The sequence below is a fragment of the Mus pahari genome, chromosome 16 (assembly GCF_900095145.1).
Source record: "Mus pahari chromosome 16, PAHARI_EIJ_v1.1, whole genome shotgun sequence".
NCBI classification, from domain to species: Eukaryota; Metazoa; Chordata; class Mammalia; order Rodentia; family Muridae; genus Mus; species Mus pahari.
This window is the reverse complement of record NC_034605.1, coordinates 63,374,914-63,391,475: the sequence shown is the minus strand read 5'-3', so window position 1 is coordinate 63,391,475 and position 16,562 is coordinate 63,374,914. Positions and strand designations below refer to the sequence as shown.

Genomic DNA, 16,562 nt, shown 5'->3' with positions numbered 1-16,562 from the left:
AACAAACGGCTCCTGAGGAACATGGACGGCACTGTGCCGTGTCCAAGCTAACAAACGGCTCCTGAGGAACATGGACGGCACTGTGCCGTGTCCAATCTAACAAACGGCTCCTGAGGAACATGGATGGCACTGTGCCGTGTCCAAGCTAACAAACGGCTCCTGAGGAACATGGACGGCACTGTGCCGTGTCCAAGCTAACAAACGGCTCCCCAAGTGGACCTGAGGAAAGGCAGACTGGACAGCGCGGAGGGTTGGTAGTGGCTGGCACTAATTTCCTGCATGTAACTTAAACGTCTCTAGTTTCTCACCTGAGGAAAGAGAGAAAAAGAAATGGGGAGAGAGTGGAGGATGGGAAGGGGAGAGACAGGGCAGAGGGATAGAAAAAGGAAGGGGGAAAGGAGGTAAGAGGGACAGAGAGAGGGGGTTTGATTATCACTTGTCACCTAAAAGTTCACAGGATAAAAACTGGGTTCAGGACATGATGTGCAGAGGGAGTGGACTCTCTGAAGAGGTGAAGTCTGGGAGCGGGTGAGGGAGTCACCAGGGCTGTCCTCTCGGGAGTAGGCCAAGCCTTAAAGGACTGGGTAGGTTACAACAGTGGCTCTTGTAAAGCAGATTCAGCTTCCTGCAATGTCCCTCCCCAATTCGAGGTCATTCACCAGGCTAGAGCACAGCCAGAAAGCTGTGCTGTGACGGCCAGCAGGTTCCAGTCCACACAAGTCTTAACCGCACAAGGCATTCACTTTGGCTGAGCTCTGCATAACAGCAGAATCAGCCACCGAAGGCTCCCACGCTATTCCAGCACAAGACGTCATCAAGACATCATCAAGACAGCAAGTCCACTGACCACTGTGACCGATTTTCATCAAACGAGTCAAGTTTCCCGTTTGCCCATTTCTGTGGTGCTGTGAGTAGGCCGATGGGCTTTATCCATGCATCCGGATTCCCACTGAGCCACATCTCAGCCCAGGCCAGTAGTTTGCAAACCTGGAGAGGGGCTTGTCTTGCTAGATGTTTATCTGTGTTGGAGAAAAGTTCTCGTACTGTAGCCCAGGTTTAACTCAAACACACAATCCAGCCTGCACATCACGGGTGTTAGAAGTACAGGTGTGTGCCACAATGCCAACAAAGCTGGACTTCTTAATGAACGTATTTAACAATGTTTTGCCTGTAGACACACGCAAAGACATGTTCTGCTTTGTCTTGGCTTTTCTGGACAGTGGGAACTGAACTCAAGGTCTTCCTTGTTCATGGAAAGAAATCAGCTGGTGTAGCCCAAATGCTGTGCACAGGCTGTCCGCTGTGCTTCCACAGTGAGATCTGAAGGTGGATTAATGAGCACACATTTGTTGAGGCCACTTTTAACCCACTGAGGGAATCCTACCTCCTCTTAAGCCACGTAAATAATTATCTTGGCATGGCTTGATAAGGATAAATCAAGACAGCAAGAAGCAGCTAAAGCTAAGAGTCAGGATGTCTCCTTCATAGGGTCCCAGAGTTTGAAGACTACCAATTTCAATGTCCACCACAATTAATCACCCAATATGCAGGAGGACAAGCAAGACAACTCTCCAGCTCTTTCATACATTAACTATTTTACCTCAAACAAATCATCATAAAACTGGACGGCACCATATACACCATCTATAAACAGACATTTCCCACAGTTAGATATAATTCCTCTCAGCTTCCATTTTATCGTGACCTTAAGGAAAGTGTGCCCACCTTTCATACAGTTACACACTGAAACTACACAAATATTTAACTGTTATTATTGTACCGAAAATCTGGATGGGATTCAGCGAAATGCAGTCTGGAAATCTGCGCCAGGTCTTTTTAATGAGCTGAGAAAATACAATTTATTTTCATCTCTTTATAAGTTATAAGTTGTCAATATTCCCTTGGTTTTACCAAATTTGCTTAGTGTGCACTCATGCATACATACACAAACGTGTTGGAAACTTTTGCCCATAGACATCTCAAAAGTGACAGGTAAGACAGCCTAAGCTCCCGATAATCTTGGCTAAATTACAAGGTCAAGAGTATATACTGGGGCTGGTGAGATGGCTCAACAGGTAAGAGCACTGACTGCTTTTCCAGAGGTCCTGAGTTCAAATCCCAGCAACCACGTGGTGGCTCACAACCACCTGTAATGAGATCTGACACCCTCTTCTGGTGTGTCTGAAGTCAGCTTCAGTATACTTATGTATAATAACAAATAAATCTTTGGGCCAGAGTAGCAGGGACTGAACGAGTGGAGCCGATCAGAATGAGTGGGGTTGACAGGAGCCAGGAGAGGTCCTTAATTCAATTCCCAACAACCACATGAAGGCTCATAACCATCTGTACAGCTACAGTGTACTCATATACAGAAAATAAATAAATCTTAAAAAAAAAAAAAAGAGTATACACTGAAGACTTTGTGCTTCAGAAGGAAGCTGCACACAAGTATGTATGTGTATATATACCCAGGTGACCCCAAGTCCTGCATTTGTTCACACATGTGTGTACACACACTCATTCATTCTCTAAACACCACAGTGGGAAGCCAGAAACAGCAATAAGTGCATGTCAATGTCTCCATGTTCTAACGTCAGTGCAGGAGATGACTCAACCGTCACACAGCCCAAAATGTCACTGTCCTCTAGACATCCAGTGCACGTGAGTGGCAGTAACCCTCCACTATGATGGGATAATAATAAAACCATGGCAAGAACCCAGCAAAAGTGTCCAGCAGACCAGGTGGGATCCTGGGGACCCTACCCTCTTCATGTACCTTGTTTGGGATGTCCAGGTTGCAGCTGGCTTCACAGAGGGCCACCACGATAGGTGCGCTTCCATCTTTGCAGGCCACGTGCAGGGGTGTGTTGCCATGCCTGTCCTGGAAATCCACAAAGCACCCATGGCCGAGGAGGGTCTTGATGACTTCCATCTGACAACGCCTTACAGCAAGATGAAGGGCGATGTGTCCATCCTGGAACCAAACCCAGGCTCATGAGTGTGTCTGGCTTCAAGACCCAATCTCTCCCCTGTGCAAGACTTAGCTGTAAACAGAACGGCTCCTGCACACACCCAAGAACTTCAAATGTCATTGCCTGGACTGGAAAAGGGTGGGGCTTTATCCATTCCATTCCGCATAATTGAAGCCTGGGCTGACCACTGCTGATTCATTTGGGCTCAGGCAAAGTATCAGACAGAAAGGCTATACTCCTCTGTATCAGAATTGATAAAATGGTACACCAATTGCCCGCAAACAGATCTGAAAACACTTTCAAAGCATTTGCCCAATAACAATTGCTAAATTCGTAAGTAGAGAAAGTACTATCAGAAACAACAGAGAAAACAAAGAGAAATAATTCCCCCCAAGGACTTCTGAATGCTCAGAAAGAAGATGTAGTGCTTAACCTCTGAACAACATAGAACCCAGCCTGGGAACTCACAGTACCCCCAAATACTTAGGGGATAGCAGTGCTAAATGCTGCAGGCCAGCAGAGCTTTCCGCCACACCTCTATTGTGTCTGTATGAGCTTCTCCTCTCTGCATGCCTGACACTGGGGCTTGTGACTGTCTAACAGAAACATTAGCTCCATCTACCAGGTACCAGGAGCAAATATCCAACCCAACCATGGCAAACAAAATATGTCTCCACACAGGGTTCCAAGACACCACTCCACAAAAGGCCGTTGCTACGTAAGCTACAATATGTCCAGTCTAACTGTATAGAGTACCATCACTGTGTTGGTTTAAGTTCAGATTCAAACAGATTGTGTTAGATTTGCTTAGGTGAGAAGGGAACACCTGGTCTAAAAGTAAAATGTAAAACAAATAATAGTGGTTTATTGTCTTTTTTACAAGAGCAGGTGGCAAAATAAACGCCTGTTTCTACATGTGTCTAAAACCAACACTGTCCCTGCGCCAAAACTAAACAGGTCAAAACACTGGCCAAACAGGCTTGCTCAATCAGAAACTTTACATGCTAAAAAGACTCTTAAAAAAAAAAAAAAAAAAAAAAAACTCCAAAGAACATTTTTGGAACCAAAGAATGGAAGGATGATCAACAGTTTACTTAGTTCACGTTTGTTATCTCAAGGAGACAAGTAGGCAAGTCTCATGGTCCCTCCAGCCCGACTGCTCACTTCACAGAGAGAGCCAAGCATTTCCCCCATAGAGCACCTTGTCAGAAGCATTCAAGTCAGCTCCATGTTCAGCCAGACACTCCACAATGTCATGGTAGCCCCTGGCAGACGCCGTCAGCAGTGGGGTCTCTCCCTCCCGGTTCTTGATATTCACGTTGCAGCCAACTTCACAAAGAGCTTTAGCCACCGAGTAATAGCCATGCCAGGCAGCACAGTGGAGGGGGGTTTCCTCTTCCTGGCCAAGGTCACGCGTGCAGGGGAAGAAAACGCAGACAAGAAAGTCAAGGCCATGGAAGCAGAGATTGCAGCCAGTGCCGGCAAGAAATTAACCTGAAATAACTCCACCATCAGGATCTGATGCCATGGAGAGGCAGACCCAGTCTTCCCCGGTCAGTCTGTGCCCTCAACCAGAGTGTTAAGAGAACTCGGTTTTCTCAATATATCACGGACCTCACTACTGGGGCCCCTGGACCGAGAACAGCTTTTGGCGAAATTGACTTTGTCTGTCTGAAACTCTTCCTGGCCAGAAGCAGCCCTCTGAGCAAGAATTCTGCCCTGATTCTGCCAGGCATGAGTCAGGAGAGCACACTGTGAGACAGCTATCTTGATAGTCCAGGAAGAGTTGGCCTGAAGGCTCATGGGGACTGGGAAGCTGGCACCTCTGTCAGCATCATCAAACACACATCTGTCTTGAGGGTTCCAGAAGAGAGTAGTACTTATAAATGGAAATTCTAACCCCAGACTGGGTAAGATGCCATCCCTGGTCCCACCACAGGCAGCTTAAGCAAGCCATGGAATTTTCCTGTGTGGGTTCTGTCATCTGTAGAGCAAGGGTGCTGATAACAGCGATACGCCTCACAGGGCTGCCCTGAGGATTAAGGGGTGAATGAAGAGATTGGAAGGGAAGCTGGTTGCATACTGCTGTCTAAGGATGACAAGACACCTAAGTGGAGAGGCCTCCCTTATGAGTCACCTGGCTGCTGTACATCGAGGCCTGGGGACAAGGAACTGAGCACATCTGTTCCCATGACCTACCTTGTCCTGGAAATCAGGATTAGAGCCAAAACTGCACAGTAGTTGAACCACATCTGCATGGCCATAGCGGGCTGCCACATGAAGAGCTGTCTCTCCAGACTACAAAAGAAACAGACCCATGGTCTAAGAGTAGAATTCAAAAACACTTCTGAGATCAAGAGCACTGTCCCATGCCTTCCTTTGGTGGCACCTTCACACCTTCCCTCAAGCCATTTGCTCCCCAGAGCCTAAGGGCAGGACAGGGGGTCAGGCAGCAAATAGGCAGCTAGTGTGTAAACCTCGCACCTGGTTCATCTTGTTATGGAAAACAATGCAGTGAGAATATGTTCCCTTTACCATGAGGGCAGATGCTTCTAGCTGTTGGTCTTGGTCTATCCATCCATAGTTCTCTCTCTCTCTCTCTCTCTCTCTCTCTCTCTCTCTCTCTCTCTGTCTCCATCAATACCCCCTCTTCCCATCTCTGTCTGCCATACCCTTTTAAGACCAGGTTCGGAGCTGGAGAGATGGCTCAACTGTTAAGAGCACTGACTGCTCTTCCAGAGGTCCTGAGTTCAAGTCCCAGCTACCACATGGTGGCTCATAACCACCTGTAATGGGATCTAATGCCCTCTTCTTCTGTGTCTGAAGAGAGCATTGGTGTACTTATGGGCTGGAGAGATGGCTCAGTGGTTAAGAGCACTGACTACCCTTCCAGGAGTCCTGAGTTCAAGTCCCAGCAATCACATGGTGGCTCACAACCATCTGTAATGGTATTGGATGGCCTCTTCTGGTGTGTCTGAAGAGAGCAACAGTGTATTCATATACATTAAATAAACAAATAAGTAAGTAAATAAATAATTTTTAAAAAAGATCAAGTTTATCATCCTGCAATTATTCAAATGCATAGTTTTAGTTATTAACAACTTCCTGCTTTCATTGCCTTATGTGTGCTCAGAAACATGTTTCTTACACTCTCAGGGATTTTAAAGGTGTTGCTCCCTCAACAAATCTCTCTGAGTAAAAACAATACAACTCCAGATACTTTACATCCACACCTCCCAGGGTCAGGCTTCACTAACCACAGAAAAGACATTTTACTGTCAACTGGCAGAAGAAAACTGTTGTGATGGGCTTGTGTGCTGCTGTCCAGATTACCTCTCAAAGCCATGTGTGAAAAGCTTGGTCCCCAGCCTATGAATGGAGGAATCCTGTTTTTTTTTTTCTTTTAAAGATTTATTTATTTATTATATGCTAGTACACTATAGCTGTCTTCAGACACACCAGAAGAGGGCATCAGATCTCATTAAGGATGGTTGTGAGCCACCATGTGGTTGCTGGGATTTGAACTCAGGACCTTCGGAAGAGCAGTCAGTGCTCTTGACCACTGAGCCATCTCTCCAACCTGGAGGAATGTTTAGGGGATGGGGGCCAGCGGAAGTTAGGTTACAGTAAAGGGCACCTTGTGGGTGTCTCTGTCTCCCTCCTTCCCGCCTGACATGAGGTGAGCAGCATTGCTCTACCACACAACCCTAAATACTCTTGCTTCACCGTGAGCCCACCAACAGGCAGAATCCAAGCACCTGTGGTAGAAACTCTGATTTAAATGCTGGGCCAGACCATGGACAAAAAAAAAAAAAAAACCAAACAAACAAAAAAAAACAACAATCCCCAAACCAAGCGACAATAACGAAACCTCCAACTTTAAATCCCCGTCTAGAGGACTTGGATCTCAATCTTATCCTTGGGTTCAGTTCTGGTGTTCCAGGCAGGCCAGCACTCCAGTACACCCCTAATCATTTCCTCTTGCTCCTCCTAAGAGGCATGGTCTTACCTTGTCTTTAACATCCAAAGGGCATTTGTTCTCATTGAGAAATTTCAAAGTATCCACATGGCCATGCCGAGAGGCCCAGTAGATGGCATTGGATCCTCCCTGCAAGGAAAGTACCGGTAGAGTCAATCTAGAACTACAGTGGACCTGGACCGTGCCCCCCTTAGAACCACAATGTTTCCCTTCTCATGGGGTAACGAACCCTAAGGGAGCCTGTTCCAAGACGAAGAAAAGCCCATTTGGCTTCAAGGTTTTGATAGCTAGATCCATGGTCATGACAGGGGATGCTCACTAGGGAGCAGAAGGGGATTTTCTGTATTATCTTTACAACATTTTGTTTGTTTGGTTTGGTTTTTTTTTTTTTTTTTGTAAATGTAAGTATTTCAATATAAAGTCAAAATGTTTTGTTTTTCTTTTTCAAAGTCCTCATATAAACCTCAGTCTAGAATGCCTAAGAGTCCCCTAGGTATCTGTAGGAACTGATTCCATCTCAAGCCTCTATAAAGGTACAAAACAAACAAACATGAGTGTTCAAGACGCTTTTATAAAATGATGCAGCTTGCACAAAACTGGCACCCTACATGACCTGTGAATTACTTATAACCTGAAGAAACTCCATGGGAACAGTCGTGACTTTTCATCGTCTAGAGAATGATGAAAAGACACACATTTTGGATCTTTGTCCCTCACAAACTCTCAGCACACATTTGATCAGATCAAAGATTGAGTTCATGGAGTCACGGTAGTTGATCACAGATCCATGGCCACATTAATCAGCTGTCACTCAATGACACTCAATGACGCCTGCACTTATAATGCTGTCATCACCAGCACACGTGCCCATATCTGGATGCACAATAAATATTCAGGCTAATGAATTTCTGGTTAGATCAACTACACAACAAAATCTTTTCCAAGTAAGACTGGTAACACTGTGGAGTAATGTGATCCGCAGCACATAAGGCACAAGAACAGAGCAGAGCATACGGGAGTTAAGTTCCCGGAGCGTGTCAGGTGGCACTGACCCTTTGTCCAGCTCACCTTTCATAGGAAATCATGAAACTAGTCATACTCTTCCACATAATGCCCTTAAAATTGGGAAGACATTTGAGAATACAGGAAATCAATTCATTTTTAATAATATAGCATTTTGACCTTATCCTGGACATCAATCCTCGAGCCTCGTTTTATGAGTAACTGTAACATCTGGATGTTCCCACAGCCTGCAGCAATCAGTAATGGAGGTGTCCCATGCTGGAAGACAGGAAGAAAATATACTGTGTTTCAGTTTTGGGAGGAAGGGGAAAGCCCACACTGTACTAGATGTCCTCACCCTGCTGTGTCCACACCCTTCCCTGGATCTCCATGGGTACAAAGTTGTGTACAGGAAGGGAAGAAAGTTCCAGAAGGACAAGAAGTCCCCCCTTTTCAGTTTATACCCAATGACAGGGCTGCTATTTGTAGGGAGAAAAGCAAAGCAGGAATTTCAAGGGTGCAGGAGCAACTGGGTTGTGAAGGAAGGTGCTCAATGCAAAATGTCCTTATTTGCAACTCAAACCAGCTTAAGCAGAAAGGTCTTTCCCACAGAATAGAAGATATATTTGCAATGTCACAGTCTATAAAACATCCAGCCTATACCCCTGGCAGAGGGGAGTCAGACCTTGTTTGGCTGGTTGACATCATAGCTGGACAATGAGCCCAGGAGATGCTGCAGACCGGGGACGTTGTCATCATTGATGGCATGGATGATGGCTTTCATCACAAAGGAGTCTTCCTCGTCCTGAAAAACACATGAGGATGAAAAGAGCTAGCACACGGGCCAGGACACTCATCAACATAGTGAGCCCCGGCTGGCCAGGAAAAAAGGCCACTTAATCCCCAATCTACAGGGTCACAAAGGGAGCTTGGAGGTGAACCTGTACCCTTCCATGCTACCAACTGTTAATACAATGCTTAACCAAGCCTGATGTCATCCACATTGAAACCAAGAACAAAAAGGACCGTTTTTTTTTAAAGGTTCAGATGGCGAACAGGGATGTCGACTAATGACCCTCTCTGTCTTATCTTAGGAATCTGTCAAAATACAGTTAACAGAATGCAGTGTGGAGGTTCCTTTGTGACATGAACTCTCCTACTGGATAAGGAGAAAAACCACAGAACCATTTGCTAGATTTTCCAGTTACAGATTTGTGTATTTTCCTTTTTATTTCTCCTTTTTTTTTCCTTTTGACATGTGAATGTCTTCTTTCTCTATGTCTAAAATAGGAAGGTAAAATTCTCTGAATGGTGAATGTGTGTGTGTGTGTGTGTGTGTGTGTGTGTGTGTGTGTGTGTCCCCTAAAAGAAAAGACAATGGATATACTTCTAATTTCCGAGAAAACTTGGAATGATGAATAAGTTTGTTCCTTTTGTTGACATCATTTTGGCATCATTTCTTACAAGATGCTTCCAAAACATACCTTACAACTAAGGAGTTAGAAAAGTCCCCCCAAAATACAGAGGGGCAGCTCCTGAAATGTCAGTGCCTGTGAGAGCAGAACAGAGAAGCATTTCTTCTAAATCCAAACTCCAGGAGGAGGACTTCGGCAACACTGGCAAAGGACATCAGTGAAACAAGGCAGTAAAGTTTGGTTTTCTTGGGCTGGTGAGATGGCTCAGCAGGTAAGAACACCTGTCTGCTCTTCCAAAGGTCCTGAGTTCAAATCCCAGCAACCACATGGTGGCTCACAACCATCCATAACGAGATCTGGTGCCCTCTTCTGGAGTGTCTAAAGACAGCTACAGTGTACTTACATATAATAAATAAATAAATAAATCTTTAAAAAAAAAAAGTTTGGTTTTCTTTCATAGTCCAGGCTAATGACTAGGGGCCACTGTGGTAGAAAAGTGGGATGAATCTTGGTGGAGGGAAAGAAGGCAGACAGACTACAGCACCCCCAGTCAGCAGAAGAGAACAGACTTCCTCTCCAAAGCTTCTACTCTAGCTTTCATTGTGACAAAGGGCTGTTAAGAATGCTAATTCATGAGCTTCAGTCACTTCCCATTACAGCATCCAACAGCATCCCACAGTCAGACCTACACTGCCATTTTCCCCTGGCTCCCCTAACATCCTCACACCCTTCCAAGGAGGTCTTCTTCCTTCCTATATCATAAGTTCCTTTTCTTTGGCTTTCCTTTGTGTGTGTGTGTGTGTGTGTGTGTGTGTGTGTGTGTGTACACGCATGGACATATCTTCTTCCTCCTTTTACTCTACAGTTGTAGACTAGAGCTGAAACACTATTACAGACAGTAGCTTCAGGAGAAAAGAAGAGCTAGTGTCTGCTGTCATGTGATCCCTGCCCTAGGAGTCCCTAGCTCTACCCAGGAAATACCGACTATTAGGTTACAGGCCAGGGTGATTCCCACAGAACCACTGTGTCTGCTTTTCCCGGAGTCCCCTTCACCTTCCGTGAACAAAGCCCTGTTTGTGACTGGCTGAGGAAAGTCTCGATGAAGCGAGAGGTGTCTAGCTGTATCTGAAGAGCTCATCAGTGATTGGGTTTCAGCTTGGACTTAGGGAAAACTGTGATGCCATTCCCAAGGGCTTTGGACAGTCAGGACGATGTCAACAAACCAAGTGTATATGGCCTTCTGGTCTACCATGAGACAGTAGCACTGTGCATTCCACAGTGTTGGTGGGGAAAGGGGTGAGGGCTGTCTGTCCTTTCATATCGCTTTGACTCTACATTTTCCTAATGGTGGCAATCAGTGTTCTTATGTCCAGTCATGAGAATTAGTGAGAGCTCTTTCGTTTTCCATTGGTTACTCTCTCTTTAAATTGTGGTGTGAGTGTGTGTGTGTGTGTGTGTGTGTGTGTGTGTGTGTGTATACAAGTGCTTAGGGAAGGAGTAGTGTTAGAAACAGTAGGGATGGTGGCTAAGAGAACACCAAGTAAATCGAATCAAAATCCTCCAAGGAGGAAAGGCAGGACCGGGCACAGTGGTAGCCCACCTCAGGAGTAAGGGTTTCTGGGTTGATGCATAAACAGAACAATGTAAACTCTAAGCACAGTGCTGCTCAGAGAAGCTAGCCAAGGCAAACAGGAATGCTTACCAGAGTATCATCGCTCCTGGCGACGCTCATGTTACTTCTGGACAAAAATGACCTGGATAATCTTTGGCACAGTGATATCAAGCGAACAGATTGCTAAAAATAAAATAAACGTATAAAGAGTCAAGGGGAAAAGAGAACTTCTGAAGAAAGCATTAAGAGCACGTTCACTGCCAACATTCCTCTTGGGGCGGGCACTCCACGGAAGTTCAGACTGTTTGATTAGGGAAGTGTTCTGAAGGTCACGAGCCCAGACAGCAGCACAGAAAGACTCTTGTGCATTCACTTTGACCTGTGCAAGGGTTGTCTTACATCCCATCTCTCTCTAGGCCGTGTGTTTTAAACCCCAACAAAGCCCTTACAGGGTCCTCAGGAGTCCAGCATGGGATGCAAAGGCCTTGCTGTGAGCTCTCTGGGCCCACGTCAGCTAAAGGAATATATGTGCCTATCAACATGCACAGGCGGGACAGATACTTTAGTCTGAAGAACAATTCCCTTCATACCCTCAAAGGCTGAAGCAACAGGGGAATGAAGAAAAAGGAGGAAGGGAAAGAAGTAGAAAGAGGGAAAAGAAAAAGAACGGGAAGAGAGACTGAGATAAGCTCTAAGCCTTGTGGAGAGTCTAGTCATAGCTTATTGGGTAAAAAACTGAGGTACACCACTGGACCAGTCAAGAGAGGAGGCTCTCTCCAGTTCGACATAATCTTGGGCACTGGAAACCACATCATCACCTTCTTTCTGATCCCTGAATTTTGATTGTTCCAAAGATACCTAAACCAGCATCCCACCAAAACAAGAGGGAAGCCACCACAGCGTAGGAGAGGCCACGCTGCCAGGGCTATCGTGACCCCCCCGGCCAGCCCACCAGGAGCAAGGCAGATTTTTCATACACGCTCCAGGCTGCTTGCCAGGAAGAGCAGGTTTATTCAGAGTATGGTTCGTTACAGTTGAAACAGTGTTCACTATCACTTTATTGTATTGATTTAAAAATCCGCCTTGGGGGTGGTCTGAGAAAAGCGCAAAATTACATTTCAAAGAAGAAGTTAAGCAACACTGAAATACGGTTTACGCTTGTCTTTGAAACCAAGTAATAATAGCACAGGGGATTACACGGTGGACTTTTTTATTACTAAATGAATGTATTTCCTGACTCCCAGTGTTAGGAGACAAGGGCTCTAACAAGACCAGACAGAAAAAGCCAAATTCAATGTGACAGCAGAGTCTTACTTTCCATTTTTTCCGAGCTGCAAACTTCTTGAATTTCTCCATGTTTACTGCCGAGGCTTTTCGACTAAGTGCTTGTTGGGTGTCTTTAGGCTAAAAATGAAAGTTCAAGAAAAGATAATGAAGGCTAATTACAGAAATGTTCTAATACTCCTTATCACTCTGAAAGGCTTACACATTCCCTATTCTAAAATAGCATAAAGAGTGGGAAATAACATTCACGATCCTGGAGCTTGGCTCTGATGTAGCTCAGCAGGTAGAGAGTTTTCCTCGCATTCAGAAAGTTCTGGGATTAACCCCAGTACTACATAAACCAAGCATGCTAGTGCATGCCTATAATCTTCGCACTCAAGAGGGAGAGGTAGAAGAATCAAGGTCTTCCTTGGCTATAACCAAGATTGAAGCTAGACTGGCATACTTGGAACTGTCTCAAGAAAAAAAGAAAGTGGGGAGGGGGAGATCTAGACTCTGCCCCCTAACTCTTGATGGCTGAGTATTCTATATAATACAGAGGAGTGCACATAGGACAGGAGGTGAGCGTGTACCCACACTCCAATACACTCTTCTATAATGACAATTTGGGAATGGCAAGATTCACTAAGCGAATTAACTTGGGAGGGACTCGAGAGGTATGATTCATTTGGCCGAACCTTAGAGCACTCAAATATATTCACTGTGTCTTGTTCGGTGGATACACTTGGGCACAGACCTTACCCCAAGAGGGAGAAGTGGAGTGGAAGCTTTCTGTAATATCCACTGATGAGGCCCATGGTTTTGTTTTGAACTACTAGACATCTTTATTATGGATTGGATCTTAAGTGTTCCCAATGCCTTTTATGCCTCGGGCTGGGTGGCCAGCTTGTGTAACTGCCAGGAGGGGAGAAACTTTCCTCACTGAGTCCTTAAGGAACCTACTAGAACCATGGCCCCTTCCTCCCACCATCCTGGCTGGCTCTCTTCCATCTACCAGAATGAACGGCCTTGCTACAGGCACTCAACAACAGTGACCACAGACTGAAAACTAAAACCCACCCCCAAACAGTCTTTCCTTCTTCAACGGTCTTTCCTGTAATCTGCCACATCGACAGAAAGCTAACACACTCATCAACCTCAGGCCCTTTTATTTTAGGCTGAAGCAAATTCAGTTTTGTTAGCCAAAATACCAACAGAGCAGCAATATATAAGTGCCATGTGGCAGGGTCAAGTGCTCCAGCAAAAGAGGAGATTCCCCTACAGTTGTGTGTAAGGTAAATGTGGTATCTACAGACCTTCAGATTTTTCAAAAGATTCTGAGATTTGGAACATCTGTAGGATGGGAAACAATTCAGTTTTCAAATGCCACTTTTACTATCATCCCACAGGCTACACAAAGCATGTCTGCTCAGTAGATTTGACTTCTCCCTGTTCTTCACAGCTCATTGTCCTCCCTCTGCGGTCACTGGGATATACTGCAGTGTACCGCTCTATCTTAAACCCAACAGATAGCCAACACTCCAGCACGACCCATCACTCAGAAATAATCAGAAATCCAACCTAATAAGCAACTCACCTTGATCCAGGGGTGCTGCAAACTGTCCTGGATTGTCATCCTCTTCCTTTGGGGGACAGAAGGGGGAAGGAAAAAAAGATCTCATGAGATTGAAACAGTGCTTAGGTTATTTTCATGCTGGGTCAGCCTAACAAGCAGATAATGCTCTGCAAAACAAACAAACAAACAAAAAACACTGAGAGCAATGCTCCGGCTCCAGACTCCTCCCTGTGCGGGACTGAGTGGGCCGGCAGTAGGAAGGTCCTAGGTGCGTCTCTGAAGCACTTCCTTCCAGGCAGGTAGAACAGAACAGGTGCTGGTCTCTGGTCTTGGCCACATGAGGCTCTGCCTGACAGGAGGAGGGGACACTCACTTTGGATCCTTGACCAGCAGTCTTCTGATGAAATCTTTGGCAAGGGTACTGGTGTTCCGGAAGAATTCCTCCTCAAAGTCGTAGTTGACAGCAGATACATTCGCTAATGTTTCTTGCTTGGTGTCTCCAAGAAAAGGGGAGGCCCCACTCAGGCTGTTAAAAAAACAAAGTGGCTCATTGACAGAACATTTAAAACTACTCGTGTAGAATCACTGCTGCTTATGTGCCTATGGGGTGGGGGGGGGGGCAACACACAGGACTTAGTGTGGAACGAGTCACGTCAGAATCCAATCACATACCATGGAATACTGAACAGTTAATGAACAAGAATTATCAACTCCTTGCAGAGGAAGCCTGTTGAAAGCTCATTTGAGGCTGGGGAGATGGCTCGGTTATCAAAGTACCAAAGTTCCTGCTCTACAGGAGCATGACAAACTGAATTTGGGTTTCTAGATCCCAAATCAAAAGCTGGGCACGGTGGTGAGTGACTGTAACTGGGGCAGCAGCCACTGAGCAGCAGGCAACTGGATTAAGTAGATACATGCAGCTCAGCAGCTACCAATGTAGCCAAATTGATGAAGAAACCCTAATCCATAAGAAACCCTGTCTCAGAGCCGGTAAGGTGGCTCAGCAGTTAAGAGCACTTAGGACAAGGGTTCAATTCCCAGCAACCACATGGTTGCTCACAAACATCTGTAACTTCAGCTCAAGGAATCCAACCTTCTGAACTCCAGGGCACAAGGATGCATATGATGTACATATATGCATGCAAACAAAAGACTCATACACATAAAAGAAACCCTATCTCAAAAACAAACAAACAAACAAAAAAAACCCTATCTCAAAAGCATAAAAGTAAAAATGTAAAGTGATCACACATACCCATGCACCTACACTGACAAATATAAACATACTAACGCATGCACACACACACTAATAAGCACTTATACACAAACACACCATCATACACGGTCATTTGAACCAAAAAAATAGTTTAAAATGAAACTCTTCTATTTTCTCAGCAATGGACAGATAAGATTTCTCACCATGATTATGCTACAACTGGCAATTCATTTTGATTGAGGAAAGCCAAACCTAATTAGCATTAAATGGATATGTTTTGAGCGTGCAGGATGAAGATGTTTAATGGAGAGCATGCACAAGCTGAAGGAGCCAACATGATCTATCTGGTCAGTCTCAGGGACAAGCAAAGAATACATGAATGGTAGACTTGATACTTACAGGATATAGGTTATTACCCCGATGCTCCTGCACACAGAAATAAAGACAAAGCCATGTTAGGAAAACAGTCAGATAGATCAGAAAGAAAACAACACCAAGGGTGTGCCCCTTACCACATATCTGCCTCAAGACCAAGGGGCTCATAGTTGACTATCTCCGGAGCTGAGAGAAAACAAACACTCGTTAGCTTGGGAAGCTAGAGGCCAACAGTTTATCATGATGTAACAAACAGAAACAGGGACAGGGAGTGCTCTTAGAGCCAGGGAGATTCGGCCAGTGGACTGTGGATGAGACACAAGGGAGCCCAAGGGCAGAGGAGATTTACCCACAAACTCTGGTGTCCCAAATATGTTTTTGAATTCATTTCCAAAGTCAATTTTATGGGCCAAGCCAAAGTCGATGATCTTGATCCGAGGTTTAGGCACATTCCTATCCAGAAGCATTATGTTTTCCGGCTTGAAGAGAGAGAGAGAGAGAGAGAGAGAGAGAGAGAGAGAGAAGTAAAAGGTGACAGAAGGGCCCTTCTTCACTCAAGAACAAACAAACAAAAACCAAGCAACCAAACAATAACAAACGAACAAGCAAAAGCCAGAGAGGAGGTAGAGGAAAAGGCACTGGGGAGAAGAGGAGCTTAGCTCAGGGTCTCCAGGAGGCAGGTCTGAGGCAAAAATTTGAGGCCAGCAAGCGTTTGGTAAGGAAGGGGAGCCAGGAAGCAAAAGGCAGGTCTAAGATGTCTGCTCTACTTAGGTAGGGTGATAGGAGCACAGCCCGTCTTGACAGCTTGCATTCCCAGGAAGCACAGGCAGGTTGAGGCTGCGCTTGTCATCTACATTCTGGGGCTGGCAGCTGCCCAGCAGACACTTATTTATGGCCATTGCCAGCTCCCCGGTCAGAAACAAGACATCAAGCACTGGCAGAAATCCACCTTACAGTGTGAGTTGGTGAATACTGGGGGACACAGACACGGGTCTGAAGGCTCTGCTATAGGCAAAAGACAGGACAGTTCGGTCCTCCGCAGCCCTGTTCTAGCTCAATGGTCCTTTCCCAATGTGCTACATTCACAAACGAGGGGCCAGAGCAAAGAGGGGCTTTGAGGAGTTAAAGAGGAATAAGGGATCTTAACATTCC

At 45.5% G+C, this 16,562-nt stretch overlaps 1 protein-coding gene across 6 annotated transcripts in view; it reads right to left on the bottom strand.

Annotated features, from left to right (window-relative positions):
- The window catches only part of Dapk1 (death associated protein kinase 1), a 168,147-nt gene that overhangs the window by 33,524 nt on the left and 118,061 nt on the right, over positions 1 to 16,562 (bottom strand). For 5 of the 6 annotated variants that reach the window (XM_029547439.1, XM_021215999.1, XM_021216000.1 and 2 more), the window contains exons 5-17: positions 15,760 to 15,889; positions 15,548 to 15,596; positions 15,435 to 15,461; positions 14,193 to 14,345; positions 13,841 to 13,886; positions 12,295 to 12,384; positions 11,071 to 11,163; positions 8,639 to 8,758; positions 8,134 to 8,232; positions 6,982 to 7,080; positions 5,172 to 5,270; positions 4,174 to 4,371; positions 2,777 to 2,974 (exon numbers count right to left, since the gene is read on the bottom strand). In XM_029547439.1, the coding sequence (XP_029403299.1) occupies positions 2,777 to 2,974; positions 4,174 to 4,371; positions 5,172 to 5,270; positions 6,982 to 7,080; positions 8,134 to 8,232; positions 8,639 to 8,758; positions 11,071 to 11,163; positions 12,295 to 12,384; positions 13,841 to 13,886; positions 14,193 to 14,345; positions 15,435 to 15,461; positions 15,548 to 15,596; positions 15,760 to 15,889 (1,401 nt within the window). The remainder of the gene's footprint in view (positions 1 to 2,776; positions 2,975 to 4,173; positions 4,372 to 5,171; positions 5,271 to 6,981; positions 7,081 to 8,133; positions 8,233 to 8,638; positions 8,759 to 11,070; positions 11,164 to 12,294; positions 12,385 to 13,840; positions 13,887 to 14,192; positions 14,346 to 15,434; positions 15,462 to 15,547; positions 15,597 to 15,759; positions 15,890 to 16,562) is intronic. The other variant, XM_029547441.1, reaches the window with a different exon arrangement.